This window comes from Nerophis lumbriciformis, linkage group LG01 (assembly GCF_033978685.3).
Source record: "Nerophis lumbriciformis linkage group LG01, RoL_Nlum_v2.1, whole genome shotgun sequence".
NCBI classification, from domain to species: Eukaryota; Metazoa; Chordata; class Actinopteri; order Syngnathiformes; family Syngnathidae; genus Nerophis; species Nerophis lumbriciformis.
In genome coordinates this window covers 61,236,755-61,250,733 of record NC_084548.2, presented here as the reverse complement: position 1 = coordinate 61,250,733, position 13,979 = coordinate 61,236,755, and the positions used below count along the sequence as shown (strand labels likewise).

Genomic DNA, 13,979 nt, shown 5'->3' with positions numbered 1-13,979 from the left:
GCGGACGCAAACACAGATTTGGTCAGTACAGACAAAATCTACTGTTGAACGTGGATTGGGGCGTAAAGATATGAAAATTTCATATTACGATACAGTGACCAAAATGATCACATTAATCATTGTTATTGCAGTATTGTTGAATGTGCTTTCTTAGTCAATAATACTAACAGACAGTCGTAGACGTGTTAGTATTTTGGCTAATTTTAACAACGCTAGCGTCATTACGTGACGACGGCAGGTACAAATATGCATGAAATCACACAGGGGATGCTTCATTAAGTAAGAATTGTGTTAGTCAAACTGTGAAACCTACAGACATCGCTCGGAGTTATAAATAACAAATTATTTTTACCAAAAACACCCTGGACGCTTATTTGCGGTTTATGGTATTAAAACAGGAAGTACATTTTCAGCCCCCCCAATACCCACAGTCAGCAAACTCGTCCAAAAGATGGCGCCGTAGCACAAACAATAACACCATTTCAGTCCTCTGCGTGGGTTTCCTGCAAACTATTGAACACAAAATTGTATGGACATTAGCGAAAAAATATCCTTAAATTAGCCGATCCAGCTAGGAAAAAAGTAGTTGCTTATAGTCTGGAATGTACTGTATCTTCAATAAAACATACAGTCGTGGTCAAAAGTTGACATACACTTGTAAAGAACATAATGTCATGGCGGTCTTGAGTTTCCAATAATTTCTACAACTCTTATTTTTGTGATAGTGATTGGAGCACATTCTTGTTTGCCACAAAAAACATTCATGAAGTTTGGGTCTTTTATGAATTTATTATGGGTCTACTGAAAATGTGACCAAATCTGCTGTGTCAAAAGTATACATACGGCAACATACATTATCAATTTTGGTGATGTAGAAAAGTTACAATCAAATCAAATTAGCTTCATGGCATGGCCTCTTAATTTCATGTGAGTGATTATGATTGACGACACCTGTTGACTTGTCTGAGCCCATTTAAATAGGACTAATGTGATGCAGTCATTAGACTCTTACAAACGCGACAATGGGAAAGTCAAAGGAAATCAGCACAGATCGGAAAAAACGTATCATTGACTTGAACAAGTCAGGAAAGTCACTTGGAGCCATTTCAAAGCAGCTTAAGGTCCGAAGAGCAACTGGGCAGACAATTGTTCGTAAGTATAAAGTGCATGGCACAGTTTTGTCACTGCCACGATCAGGAAGAAAACGCAAGCTATCACCTGCTGCTGAGAGAAAATTGGTCAGGATGATCAAGAGTCAACTGAGAACCACCAAAAAGCAGGTCTGCAATGAATTGGAAGCTGCTGGAACACAGGAGTCAGTGTCCACAGTCAAGCGTGTTTTGCATCGCCATGAACTGAGAGGCTACCATGCAAGAAGGAAGCCCTTGCTCCAGAAGCGACACCTTAAGGCTCGTCTAAAGTTTGCTGCTGATCACATGGACAAAGATAAGACTTTCTGGAGGAAAGTTCTGTGGTCAGATGAAAGAAAAATTAAGCTGTTTGGCCACAACACCCAGCAATATGTTTGGAGGAGAAAATGTGAGGCCTTTAATCCCTAAAATCATCAGCCCGGAGGTTGGGTCTTGGGCGCAGTTGGGTGTTCCAACAGGACAAGGACCCCAAACACACGTCAAAAGTGGTAAAGGAATGGCTAAATCAGGTTCGAATTAAGGTTTTAGAATGGCCTTCCCAAAGTACTGACTTAAACCCCATTGAGAACATGTGGACAATGCCGAAGAAAAAATTACATGTCAGAAAACCAACAAATTTAGCTGAACTGCACCAATTATGTCAAGAGGAGTGGTCAAAAGTTCAACCAGAAGCTTGTGGATGGCTACCAAAAGCGCCTTATTGCAGTGAAACTTGCCAAGGGACATGCAACCAAATATTAACATTGCTGTATGTATACTTTTTGACCCAGCAGATTTGGTCACATTTTCAGTAGACCCATAATAAATTCATAAAAGAAGCAAACTTCATGAATGTTTTTTGTGACCAACAAGTATGTGCTCCAACCACTCGTTCACAAAAAAATAAGAGTTGTAGAAATGATTGGAAACTCAAGACAGCCACGACATTATGTTCTTTACTAGTGTATGTAAACTTTTGACCACGGCTGTATATACATTGTGTCTGGATTACATTTTTGCCTCATACCTCACTCAAAGTATGAGTAAAGGATGCATGAAAAATGGCAAGTCCTAGATGTAAAGATGTGATAAATCCAAAAGAGAATGAGATTATCTGCTCACAGATGCTACCTGGTGGTGGTTTGAACATACTGCAGCTAGTCCTGGATAAATGACCCTACCTCCACTCGTTTAATTCTTTGCTCACAGGCACGATTCTCACAGGAATGAGGCCAAAATGTATCCACACCCACTGTATATGTTCTTCTTTAATAATATACAGTGTGATTGGTTTTTTGACTTAAATACTTGTGCAAAATACACAATTTCACTTGCCCCTTCACATATGTTTTGGTATTTTGATTTAAAACTGCATATCCCATCTCTTTGTATAGTGTTTTTGTATTTTTTGTATAAATCATTGAACATTTTAAATATTTTGCTATTCTGTTGACTGCGCACAATAATTCCAATGTGCCTGAGCTTTCATACTAAAATTAACATTTGAGTTACAAAATTATTATGGTTTGACTTAAAATACTAGTCAATGCGTCCAGTTATGTACTGCACCAATCAATTTAAAGAGGTTTTGCATGTAACTAACCAACATTTTTGTTTTTATTTGAACAAAGACAACTACTGCTGATAGTTTCTGCTTCACTTCGTGTGGATGGGACATTATATATTATAATGTGATTATAAACATTGTACACTTACATTTTTTGTTTACACTAATTCAAGGGTCAGGGCTTTAGAAGCCATTTTTGATTGAATTTATCAGGTATATTTGTAAGAATCACAACTGATTAGAGTAATGGTGGATTATTGGAATATAAACTGTCAAAAAACTTAACAAGATTCGAACTGTGGATTTTGTGGACTGTTCCATCCCCAGTATTAATACTGTATTTGAGTCTTTTGTGATCATGTGTTATTATTAAACGCCACATCATTATTCTTGTTTTTTTTTAGGGAAGACCTGTGGCTCCCTTGGAGACGTGCCAAATGGAAATGTTGATTATTCACAGGGGAATGAATTTGGTGATAGAATCTCCGTCAGTTGCAACACTGGGTAAGACAAAATGTGACCACTGATGATAAGCATCTTTTTGTTTTCGATCTAGTTTCTAGACATAATCTTATCTTATCATATCTTATTTAGTTATCTCTATCCATCTATATCTAGATATTTATATCACTCCATCTCTATATCTAGCTTTCTAGCTCTAATTATGTAGCTCTATATGTGTTTATATACCGTAATAGGGATGTAACGATAAACAGCAATAATGATAACTGCAGTATTGGGGTGTAACGATAAACGGAACAACTCCCGATGGTTAGTATTAAAAAAGATCGAAAAAATGTGATTGATAACACTTTGATAGATTGACAGACCGGTGATACTGCTCACTTACTGAGAAGCTTGCGAGCACTAGCTCGTTAGCTAGCTTAAATGCGGACACGAGTACGAGAGACATTGTCTTTCTTCATTGAGAAAGGACATACACAAATACAAATTTATATAAACACATTACCGTTTGAAAAACCAAACTATTCAATTGTGCACATTGCACATACCGACTGTGTTATCTTAGAGTGATCGCTCTATACTCGAAGGAATAGCGACAACAGGAAGGGAACTACAGTGACATCACATAAACCGGAAAGGGTGAGCCCAAAACCGGTTTTTTTAATTTATTGTTAAAAACACTAAAACTTTTACAAATTACAATGGAAGATAAATATTTTTCAACACTCAAATAAAAATAATAAGGCTCTAAGGAGTTATAACAATATTTCATATTTATTCTGCCAATTGTGTCAATCTATTTTGTAAATGTTTTTTAGATAAAACCTGGTTCACGGATTTCAGTGTGTGTATAGTTTCTTTTTTATTATCGTGATAATAAGGATAATTTTGGTCCCAATAACCGTGATATGAAGTGTTCATATTGTTACATCCCTATTGCAGTAGAACTCCCAACAGTTAGAACGATCGTATTAAATTAGATTGATCGAAATACTGTGGTTGATGACATCACTTTGATAGAGCTTGCTAGCTTGCTAAATGCGAACATAGAGACAAGTGACCGTAACGTCTTTCCCCCATAAAAAAGGTAATTCCCCCAACTTAAACTTGTGTAAACACTAGGGGTGTAACGATTCACAAAAATTTCGTTTCGGTACGTACCTCGGTTTAGAGGTCACGGTTTGGTTCTTTTTTGGTATAGTAAGAAAACAACAAAATATAAATTTTTTGGTTATTTATTTACCAAATTTGTAAACAATGGCTTTATCCTTTTAACATTGGGAACACTATAAAAATTCTGCCCACGTCAATCAACATTAAACTGCCTCAAGTTGTTGCTCAGATTAAATAAACTGACACAACTTTTCTTCTACATATAAAAAGTGCAACATTAAACCGTTTCAAGTCATCTCATCATGCTTGATTTATTACAGCATTTGGGAAGCCTGTAGTTGATTTTCATTATGTAAATGTTATCTTTTTATCAACATGTGATAGCAGGGACCCTGCCATTCAAAACTAGGCTGCTACATTACTAATGATCAGTGGGTAGAGCAACCGTACCAGAAACCTGAGGGTTGCAGGTTCGCTCCCCGCCTCTTACCATCCAAAAATCGCTGCCGTTGTGTCCTTGGGCGGGACACCTCACCCTTTTCCCCCGGTGCCACTCACACCGGTGAATTGAATGATGAATGATAGGTGGTGGTCGGAGGGGCCGTTGGCGCAAATTGCAGCCACGCTTCCGTCAGTCTACCCCAGGGCAGCTGTGGCTATGAAAGTAGCTTACCACCACCAGGTGTGACTGTATGATGGGTTCTACATGTAAAGCGACTTTGGGTACTTAGAAAAGTGCTATATAAATCCTAGGTATTATTATTATTATTAATGTAACTATTGCTGAAAAAATAGTACAATAGCAATAGGAGAGACTATCCATCCCTGAACACCATGGAGTTCATGTAGGCTTAATGATGCAGTTACGGTACATTATTGTATCAACTATCAGGGACAGAAACTCTTCATTTAACATAATGTCCTTTTTTGCTGCTTCAACACAGCTCAATCAACACAGAAAAAGGTAAAGTGAAATAACAGACAGACAGGGCTTTGCTGTCCGTAACACACACACACACACACACACACACACACACACACACACACACACACACCGCAAAAAGCGAATTAGCCTTCACCTCAAGCCAGGACTGCGAGCGAGCTGAGCTGCCTTTTATATTTCTAGAAGGTAATCGGGCTCATAGTGATGTTACTAGTAGTTGACTGGGAGGTGTTTATTATTATTTGGGGAGAGTCCGCTGCCTGATGCTTACCTGCTCAACACCTATCTGCTAACCCCACCGCAGAAGCACTGACTCCATGCGCTCTGAATCCGCACTGCTGATTGGCTGTTACCGCTCTGAATACGCACTGCTGATTGTCTGTGACCGCTCTGCGTGTAACCAATCAGATGGTTGTGTGGGTGGGACAATGCTGGGTGCTGTGTAGAATACTGACAGAGACAGACGCAGAAAGCGGAGCAGCTTGTTAAGACTTTAGCCTAGGCGGCTATTTAATATGTTCGTGTGGAAACTCGTTCCCGAACAGAAACCCACGTACCGAAACGGTTCAATACAAATACACGTATCGTTACACTCCTAATAAACACATTACGGTCTACTCTGCAAAACTAAGATATTCACATTGAACATTAAGATAGTGCTGTCTTAACACAGAGTGATCGATCCATACTCGGCACAGACAGATATGTGTTTAACCGAAGTGAACTCTCTTTACGTCACATAAACCAGAAGCAACTAAAACATTCAAAAACGTTTACAAATTAAAATGTAAGAAGATAAACACATTAAACACTTGAATAAACATAATGTGGCTCTTATGAAGCCAGAACAATATTCCAATGTTTCTTCTGCCAATAAAGTGTATTTTCTATTTATTTGAGTAGCTTAAAAAAAAAAAATAGGAAACTTGGCTAAAAAATTTTCAGTGTGTACATGTAATGCTTGTACACGATCGAAATTATGTCATGTATTTGTTTGAATGAATTTGTGTCAAATATATGTAGTTTGTAGAACTGATGATTTTCTGTTTATTAGTTACATCTTGGTTGGCACACAGTCCTTCATATGTGGAGATAAAGGGTGGGAAGGCGGCCACCTGCCATTTTGTGTAGGTAGGTAACCTGGCTTGGTTAACACGTACTTTACCACACTTTTTTTTTTTAATTAACCAGTTGCCTTTTCCTATTTGCAGTGGTGGTGTGCGAGCCCCCGCCACCATTAGCCAAAGGCTCGTTCAGCCCTGAGTTAGAGAGCTATGAATATGGACAAGTTTTACAGTACAGCTGTGAAAAGGATTATACCCTCAACGGATCCAAAATCAGAGAATGCTCAGATAATAAAAAATTCAAACCCGATCCTCCAAATTGTGTCAGTAAGTATCGCTCATTAGCACACGAACATCTTCTCAAGCTGGTCTGATTTCTTTTTCCGTCTTTTTTGCAGAGGTGAACTGTATAGAACCCATAGTAGAAAAGGCTGAATGGGTAGCACAACCCCCCTATGGATACAACGCCATGCTGACATTTCAGTGCTTGGCAGGATACACAATGATTGGATCTGCCAGCATCACGTGTGGCATCAACAGCAGCTGGTCGCCACCGCCTCCCAGTTGTCTACGTGAGTCCTTAACTTGTTGTTGCATTCTGGCTACGGAGCATGAAATATTAATAATGATAATTCAGATTATAATGTTCACATTCAAGTGGAAGTTGCTCTTTTTTATCAGTACATGTTGTGGGTGAGTTAGTTTCATGTTGATGGTTGACATCTTCGCACCATGTTGACACCACAAACATTGTATGCACTAATACCACTTGTATAAACAGTACATTTACTCATGTACACACTAAGACTACTTGTATAAACTGTACATTTATACATGTATGCACTAATACTACTTATATAAACTGTACATTTATACGTCTATGCACTAATACCACTTGTATAAACTGTACATTTATACACGTATGTACTAATACTACTTGTATAAACTGCACATTTATACATGTACACACTAATACTACTTGTATAAACTACATTTATAAATGTATGTTCTATTACTACTTGTATAAACTGTACCTTTATACATGTACACACTAATACTAATTGTATAAACTGGACATTTATACATGTATGCACTAATACTTCATATATCAAGTGTACATTTATACATGTACACACTAAATCTACTTGTATAAACTATTTATACGTGTGTGCACTAATTCACGTATAGCACTATGGAACAGGGGTTAGTGCATGTGCCTCACAATACGAAGGTCCTGGGTTCAATCCTGGGCTCGGGATCTTTCTGTGTGGAGTTAGCATGTTCTCCCCTTGACTGCGTGGGTTCCCTTCGGGTACTCCGGCTTCCTCCCACCTCTAAAGACATGCACCTGGGGATAGGTTGATTTGCAACACTAAATTGGCCCTAGTGTGTGAATGTGAGTGTGAATGTTGTCTGTTTATCTGTGTTGGCCCTGTGATGAGGTGGCGACTTGTCTCAGGTGTACCCCGCCTTCCAGCCGAATGCAGCTGAGATAGGCTCCAGCACCCCCCGCGACCCTGAAAGGGACAAGCGGTCGAAAATGGATGGATTAATGCACTAATACTATGTGTATCATGTGTACATTTATACATGTACACTAGAGATGCGCGGATAGGCAATTATTTCATCCGCAACCGCATCAGAAAGTCGTCAACCATCCGCCATCCACCCGATGTAACATTTGATCAGAACCGCATCCGCCCGCACCCGCCCGTTGTTATATATCTAATATAGACGATGCAAGGCATTAGTGAGGTTATAAAGCTTTTGCCTGTTAAAGAAAGGAGACTGATCCAATGCAGTGCAGACATTCGCGTGCCACGCTGTCACGACCCAGACGCACACCAGTGCGCAATCATATGGGAGCCACGCTGAGCGCACCTCCAAGCGCGTCTCGCTGCCGGCGACGGCCGCGTATGAGCCCGACGCTCCAGCGCCATCCATTTTCAGGGCTAGTTGATTCGGCAGGTGGGTTGTTACACACTCCTTAGCGGGTTCCGACTTCCATGGCCACCGTCCAGCTGCTGTCTATATCAACCAGGGTGAGCCCCACCCCTTTCGTGAGCGCACTGCGCGCGGAGTGACCCCTGTTACGTGCCCCCGGCAATGGGGGTGGCGGGCAGGTAAGCTGCGCGGGCGGAGCGCGCGGAGTCACCCCTGTTACGAGCCCCCGGCCACGGGGGTGGCGGGGCAGGTAAGCTGCTTACCTGCTGCGCGTGACGCCGGCCGCGGCGAAGGCGGACGAGGCGGGGTGTCGGTGCGGTGGGCGCGGTGGTGACCCTGGACGTGCGTCGGGCCCTTCTCGCGGATCGCCTCAGCTACGGCTCCCGGTGGGGCCCTCTCGGGGGAAGGGGCCTCGGTCCCGGACCCCGGCGAGGCGTCCCTTCTCCGCTCCGTAAAAGTGTCCATCTCTTTTTTTTTTTTTCTTCTGTTGTGGCATATGCAGCAGGTGCCTGCTCGTTTTTCGTATGTGGGTAACATTTAACTATGTATATATATTTCCGAATTGGTTTAACTGCCACCCGCCTGAATCTATTTAAAATCTAATTTTTTTTTATTTCAACCACCCGACCCGACCCGACCCGCGGATAAAATCTAATTTTTTTTTATTTCATCCGCCCGATCCGCGGATAATCCGCGGACTCCGCGGTTGTGCCCGCAAACCGCGCATCTCTAATGTACACACTAATACTACTTGTATAAACCGTACATTTATACACGTACTGCACTAATACTACTTGTAAAAACTTTACATTTATACATGTATGCACTAATACTACTTGTATAAACTGTATATTTATACATGTATGCACTATTATTACTTGTATAAACTGTACATTTATACACGTATGCACTGATACTACTTGTATAAACTGTACATTTATACACATATGCACTAATACTACTTGTATAAACTGTATATTTACACACCTACTGCACTAATACTACTTGTATAAACTGTACATTTATACACGTATGCACTAATACTACGTGTATAAACTATACATTTGTACATGTATGCACTAATACTAATTGTATAAACTACATTTATACATGTATGCACTAATACTTGTATAAACAGTACATTTGCACACCTACTGCACTAATACTACTTGTATAAACTACATTTATATACGTATGCACTAATACCACTTGTATAAACTGTACATTTATACACGTATGCACTAATACTACTTGTATTAACTGTAGATTTACACACCTACTGCATTAATACTACTTGTATAAACTGTACATTTATACACGTATGCACTAATACTACTTGTATAAACTGTACATTTATATATGTATGCACTAATACTACTTGTATAAACTGCACACTTACACACCTACTGCACTAATACTAGTATAAACTGTACATTTATACACATGCACTAATACTACTTGTATAAACTGTATATTTACACACCTACTGCACTAATACTACTTGTATAAACTGTACATTTATACACGTATGCACTAATACTACGTGTATAAACTATACATTTGTACATGTATGCACTAATACTACTTGTATAAACTACATTTATACATGTATGCACTAATACTTGTATAAACTGTACATTTGCACACCTACTGCACTAATACTACTTGTATAAACTACATTTATATACGTATGCACTAATACCACTTGTATAAACTGTACATTTATACACGTATGCACTAATACTTGTATTAACTGTACATTTACACACCTACTGCATTAATACTACTTGTATAAACTGTACATTTATACACGTATGCACTAATACTACTTGTATAAACTGTACATTTATATATGTATGCACTAATACTACTTGTATAAACTGTACATTTACACCTACTGCACTAATACTAGTATAAACTGTACATTTATACACATATGCACTAATAGTACTTGTATAAACTACATTTATATATGTATGCACTAAGACTACTTGTATAAACTGTACATTTACACACGTATGCACTAATACTACTTGTATAAACGGTACATTTATACACGTATGCACTAATACTACTTGTATAAACTACATTTATACACATTTGCACTGATACTACTTGTATAAACTGTACGTTTATACACATATGCACTAATACTACCGGTACTTGTATAAACTTTACATTTGTAAACATAAGCACTAATACTACTTGTATAAACTGTAAATTTACACACCTACTGCACTAATACTACTTGTATAAACTACATTTATACACGCATACACTAATACTACTTGTATAAACTGTACATTTATATATGTATGCACTAATACTACTTGTATAAACTGTACATTTATACACGTATGCAATAATACTACTTGTATAAACTGTACATTTACACACGTATGCACTAATACTACTTGTATAAACTGTATATTTACACACGTATGCACTAATACTACTTGTATAAAACGTACATTTATACACGTATGCACTAATACTACTTGTATAAAACGTACATTTATACACGTATGCACTAACACTGTGTATAAAGTGTACATTTGGATTATTCAGCATTAAAACAACACCCATTATGTTTCCTTTTAATTATAATAAATACCTGAATGCAGCTGAGTTAGGCTCCAGCACCCCCGTCCCTCCTCACCCTCCAACCAGTAATGCACTTTCGTGTACAATTTCTTTCATTTTGATTCGCCAAAAGTTTTATCGATCACAAATAATGCATTTCCGGTATTAGGACTCCCGCGTATTATTGTTTTGGTCATGGCGAGCAATAAAACCAAGAAGCGAAGCTTCAATGACAAGTGGCTTCAGGAGCTACATTTCAGCAAATGGCTCACTTACGAAGACGGAAAGATGTTTAGCACGCCATGTAACCGGGCTAAGAAAAAGAACACCTTCACGACCGGGTGCACAGATTTTCAAAAATACAGCCTCACCGGGCACCTTTCCTGCTGGTTTGCTCCCAGACCGTGGTCGAGGAGCGCGGGGGAGACATTCCCTCCAGACCCGGCAGTGGGTCCCTACAGTTGCGCTCTTTGGTTGGAATGACGAGGCGGTCGATTTGTTATATAATATTACTTGTATAAACTGTACATTTATACACATATGCACTTATACTACTTGTGTAAACTGTACATTTATACATGTACACACTAATACTACATGTATAAACTACATTTATACATGTATGCACTATTACTACTTGTATAAACTACATTTATACACGTATGGACTAATACTACTTGTATAAACTGTACATTTATACATGTACACACTAATACTACGTGTATAAACTACATTTATACATGTATGCACTATTACTACTTGTATAAACTGTACATTCATACGTGTATGAACTAATACCACTTGTATAAACTGTACATTTATGCACGAATACTACGTGTATAAACTAATACTACTTGTACATTCCTTTTCATTATAATAAATACTACATGTTGCCCCCAACAGCAAAACTAACGACCACGACGCCTTCTGACAAGAAGACACCATCATCACCAATCACACCGACACCATCATCACCAATCACACCGACACCAAAAGGTACAATTTTGAGTATTTTGGCATAAAAACAGAATCCAGATGATTCTGTTGTATTTTCTTCATTGTAATCCTCTGAATTTTATTTTTATTTTTATTCAATAGTCTACATTTTAGTTTTTAGCGTTAACGCTTGTTGTGTCACTTTGATTACTGATCTATTTTAGCCTCTGATGCACCAAATGACAATATTGGTTAGTATCATTTAAGCGTAAGACAATACAGTTAAGTTAAAGTACCAATGATTGTCACACATACACTAAGTGTGGTGAAATTATTCTCTGCATTTGACCCATTACCCTTGATCACCCCCTGGGAGGTGAGGGGAGCAGTGAGCATCAGCGGTGGCCGCGCCTGGGAATTATTTTTGGTGATTTAACCCCCAATTCCAACCCTTGATGCTGAGTGCCAAGCAGGGAGGTAATGGGTCCCATTTTTATAGTCTTTGGTATGACTCTGCCGGGGTTTGAACTCACAACCTACCAATCTCAGGGCGAACACTCTAAACACTAGGCCTCTAAAAGATCAATGTAATTCCACACACCTAACGCAAGTCTTTGTTTCAGGAAATGATGGGAACAGCTTGTGGATGCCTTTGGGTGTCGCTCTTATAGGTAGGTATTAACTTCATTGGTGTAGCATGTATATATGTATATATATGTATATAATATATGTTATATTGCATTTACGGCTTTTAATGATCTGTTTTAAATCATGCTCCTCAGGTTACAAACAAATTCTGTTCCAACTTTGAATTAATAAGTCACTGGCAGGAAACATGAAGGACATAAAATACAGTAATAAAGTATGACATTAAACCGTAAAAAAGACAAACCAACTCTTTTATTCTTGTGGTTGTTTTCACACTGAAAGGCACAGATCGTCTTATTAGAGGAGGAAGTGTCAATCAAATGGGTACTAAGTTCTGTACTATCGGTACTACAGGGCAGTGGTTCTCAAATGGGGGTACGCGTACCCCTGGGGGTACTTGAAGGTATGCCAAGGGGTACGTGAGATTTTTTTTAAATGTCTGTCAAAAAGAACTGTGAAAAGAAATGCAACAATGCAATATTCAGTGTTGACAGCTAGATTTTTTGTGGACATGTTCCATAAATATTGATGTTAAAGATTTCTTTTTTTGTGAAGAAATGTTTAGAATTAAGTTCATGAATCCAGATGGATCTCTATTACAATCCCCAAAGAGGGCACTTTAAGTTGATGATTACTTATATGTGTAGAAATCTTTATTTATAATTGAATCACTTGTTTATTTTTCAACAAGTTTTTAGTTATTTTTATATCTTTTTTTCCAAATAGTTCAAGAAAGATCACAACAAATGAGCAATATTTTGCACTGTTATACAATTTAATAAATCAGAAACTGATGACATAGTGCTGTATTTTACTTCTTTATCTCTTTTTTTCAACCAAAAATGCTTTGCTCTGATTAGGGGGTACTTGAATAAAAAAAATGTTCACAGGGGGTACATCACTGAAAAAATGTTGAGAACCACTGCTACAGGGTATAAACTTATGAAAAATCATACAGTACCATATTTGCATACTTTTGTTGCACGTGACGTCTCGTCCGGTGGCAGACTCGGCACTGACTCAAGCACTTGGGCAAACAGGCGGAATTGTAGCGGACTCCCTCTAAGTAATCTAATTTTCCATGCCAACAAAGATAAAAAGCACTCCAAAGTAGGGCTCCACTTTTCAAAATGTGCTAGCTGGAGGCTAGTTTACATTGGATTTTGCCATATACATGCTACTGATTAGTATTAGCGATTATACATGGCGATTTTAACACCTCCATATTTTGGTTATGAAAACTACAACTAAGATTCATGTTAAAATCAGATGGTGTGTAATAAGTATAATACTTGGAGTATAAACACTTTGTAGGACTCAACACAAGACAAGACTGGAACATTTAATTTAATGGCAAAGACTACTTCCTGATTACGGCAACACACCTAGTACAAACCTAAATTAATGCATACTTGCAAATGATACTTAGAAGTGTAAAAAAACTAAACATAACAACTGGACAGTTGTATAGAACATTGTTACCTTTTAGTACCGGTATCGATTCCCAAGTACCAAGAATTGGTACCATTCGGTAATAACGTGAAAGCTATTCATCCTTAAGTGTCAATAATGAGACCACTACGCTG

At 38.4% G+C, this 13,979-nt stretch overlaps 1 protein-coding gene across 1 annotated transcript in view; it reads left to right on the top strand.

Annotated features, from left to right (window-relative positions):
- The window catches only part of LOC133612380 (membrane cofactor protein-like), a 114,913-nt gene that overhangs the window by 86,371 nt on the left and 14,563 nt on the right, over positions 1 to 13,979 (top strand). Inside the window, exons 8-13 of the mRNA XM_061969751.2 lie at positions 3,102 to 3,201; positions 6,273 to 6,349; positions 6,430 to 6,609; positions 6,681 to 6,854; positions 11,713 to 11,805; positions 12,369 to 12,416. Coding sequence (XP_061825735.2) covers positions 3,102 to 3,201; positions 6,273 to 6,349; positions 6,430 to 6,609; positions 6,681 to 6,854; positions 11,713 to 11,805; positions 12,369 to 12,416 — 672 coding nt within the window. The remainder of the gene's footprint in view (positions 1 to 3,101; positions 3,202 to 6,272; positions 6,350 to 6,429; positions 6,610 to 6,680; positions 6,855 to 11,712; positions 11,806 to 12,368; positions 12,417 to 13,979) is intronic.